We start from the raw sequence: 2,703 nt of genomic DNA on the forward strand, positions 1-2,703 counted from the left end.
AGGATTCGATTGTAAACTCCTGGAGGGCAGGGGCTTGCCTTTTGCTTTTTTTTTTTTGTATCCCCGGTTTGGCACAGTGCCTTGGCACATAATGTTTCTCGATTGATTGAAGTGCTGAGACTCATATAACCTCCTAAACACAACTGCAAAAACTAATTTAATTATCTCCTGGGTATCACGGCCCTGTCACTGGAGCTCCTCATTGCACAGAGCAGGTAAGAGCTCGGTCCAACGACCGGAAACGCCATATAGGCTTGGAGGGTGCTGCAGCTGGGCTCGATTCCAGCCCTGCCACTCTACTTGCGGTGCCTTGCGAGGCCAGCGTACTTCTCTGGGCCTGTTTCTGTCAGTCAGTAAGCTCTTATTAAGCACCTAGCCTAAGCTTCGGAACACAAGAGAACTCACAGGCTGAGGGGCGTGGCCTATTTGAGCTCTAAGGTCACTTTCCCAAGCAGTTAATTGATGACCAGAATCTAGGAGTTTATTATCTCCTAAAAAGGAAACTAGATCATTGCTGGGAAACTGTAATTTTGAGGGAAATATTTCCCCTTTGCTAAGCGACGTTCCTCTCCTCGCCCCGCGAAAAAGTTTACTTCTGCCACAAAGACGTGCAAAAGGTAACAACTCTATCCACACCCTCCATCTACTTCCGTAATCCTGCCCACACGGCTCCTTTTATACTCGAGCGGAGGCGCGTGATGACGCAGACCGTGGCGCGCTGACGCCATCACGCACAGACGGCAGCCCTGCGCACCTTCGCACACTCGCCGGTGGCGGCGTGCTGACGCTTGCGTCAGCAAGGAGCGGGGCTGGGGGCACCCGTTTTGAAGTCGACTGCTGACCAGCCTCTGCTGCTGTTGCTGTTTCTTTTGCTGGTGCTGTTACTGAACCCCTTCAGACTCCCTTCCTTCCGCGAGGACCGGCTCGGAGAGGCCTCGGGGCAGATGTGCGAGAGCCCGCCCAGGGGTTCACTCGGTGTTTAGGCTCCCGGCCCCGAGGCCTCGGGCCTTGCTCCCCGCCTCGGGGGCCCCGTCCTAACTCAGCCGCCACCCCCTCCCCCCTTCACCTCCGCTCAACGCCCCAGGAGCACCGAACAGCGGAAACCCCAGCGGCGCCGGGCCGGCCGGCCATGGCCGTCTCCAGGTGAGTATCCGCGCGCTCGTAGGGAGCCGGGGGCACCGAGGAACCACGGGGCCGGGACAGGGACGCACAGACTCGCTCCTGTCTTTGGGCCGGGGCACTGGGGACCGGTGCCCGCTCTCCGGGGGGACGGCGGCGGGGTGAATGGGGGAGGGGTCCCCTGCCTGGGCAGAGGTATCCATTGTCACCTGGTGGAGGCCCCGCAGATGCCGGGGTCTCGCCCCAGAGTCTTCAGGGGTTGGACCCCACTTGGCTTGGTTCCGGGAGGTCTTTCCTCGTTGGGGAGTCGGTTTCAGAGCATGTCAAGAGTCCCACCAGCTTCTCCTTTCTTTCCGGCTCCCTTTCTTGGTTTTCACTGCCCTCAGACTCAAGCGCCAATTTCTTTTTTTTTTTTTTCCTCTTAAGCGTCTGGACGTTAAAGTACATTCACCTATTCCCAACTCCTGCTACGTCAGACGATTTGGGTGTATACAATAGAAGTACGGGAGAGCTCATTCATTCAAGATGAGTTAATACTACCCAGTCTCCCACTGCTTTATGGATAACCTCTTCCTTCGCAGAGTTTTCTTTTCTTTCCTGTTTTACTCCTTTCATTATAGTTAACTCAGTTTAGTCTTAATTTAACAGTAGGAAAAAGGCAATTCTTACACATAAACAGCCATCCAACCCCCAAAGCTCCAATTCACTTTTCTTTGTTAGGGCATAAAGCCGACATCACATAACTTAAATGTTTCAGAAATGCTTCCAGTTTGAAACGGTCAGGCAGTAAAAGGTAAAGTAATAAAGCAATTACAGAAATAAAAACCACTCCTTTTATCCCTTCAACTATACTTTTCTGAGTTTCCCTTAGATGAGCCACTCCCCCTTCTCCTCCAAACGGCTGTGGCTGGTTGGTAACTTGCATTTTGGTCTTAATGTCATACATATCCTTGGATGTGGATTGATGCCCTATGAGATGATGGAATCGGAGTCCAGCTAGCTACTGGGACACAAGTTTCAAAGAAGCAGTAGTTGGAAATGATATATTAGCTATATTCAACAGAAACCTCTGGCAACTCAGAAAACAAAAATGACTTGCTTTAATTTCTTTAAAATTAAGTCATATTTATTGAGTGTACATTATGTGCAATTGATAGAGTGAATTTGTTGTACAAGAACAGAGATGGCTTCATCTCTGGTATATATTTCACAGAAGTCTTTGGATACTGATGGAGTGGTGAGGGTATTCGTGAGGTACCAGTGAAGCTGCCCAACATTGACTATAGTGAAGATGTTGCTAGGCACTTCTAGAGTAGTCAGTTCAGTGGACAAGTAAGCACTTAGCTTTTTTCTCTCAGCATACCGTGTTTCCCCGATAATAAGACACTGTCTTATTAATTTTTTTTTGGACAGAAAAACACCAGAGGGCTTATTTTCAGGGGAGGGCTTATTTTAATGAACATTGACAGCAATTTTAATAAACAGGTAAATGTGAACAAAAAAATGTACCTTTATTCAATAAGCAAATCACTGGGGAAGAACAGGATGACGTGATCACTGCTGCAGCTCTGATTGGATGCAGCT

General features: G+C 49.7%; 1 protein-coding gene across 2 annotated transcripts in view; it reads left to right on the plus strand.

Annotated features, from left to right (window-relative positions):
- The first annotated feature begins 741 nt into the window (after window positions 1-741).
- Window positions 742-2,703, plus strand: part of BTAF1 (B-TFIID TATA-box binding protein associated factor 1) — a 119,114-nt gene continuing 117,152 nt past the window's right edge. For both annotated transcript variants that reach the window (XM_069099223.1, XM_069099224.1), the window contains exon 1: window positions 742-1,143. In XM_069099223.1, coding sequence (XP_068955324.1) covers window positions 1,130-1,143 — 14 coding nt within the window. In that variant the 5' untranslated portion in view covers window positions 742-1,129. The remainder of the gene's footprint in view (window positions 1,144-2,703) is intronic.

The sequence above is a fragment of the Petaurus breviceps genome, unplaced genomic scaffold (genome assembly GCF_028583685.1).
Source record: "Petaurus breviceps papuanus isolate PSGF00001 unplaced genomic scaffold, PetGlider_PUasm1.0 37, whole genome shotgun sequence".
In the NCBI taxonomy this organism is placed as follows: domain Eukaryota; kingdom Metazoa; phylum Chordata; class Mammalia; order Diprotodontia; family Petauridae; genus Petaurus; species Petaurus breviceps.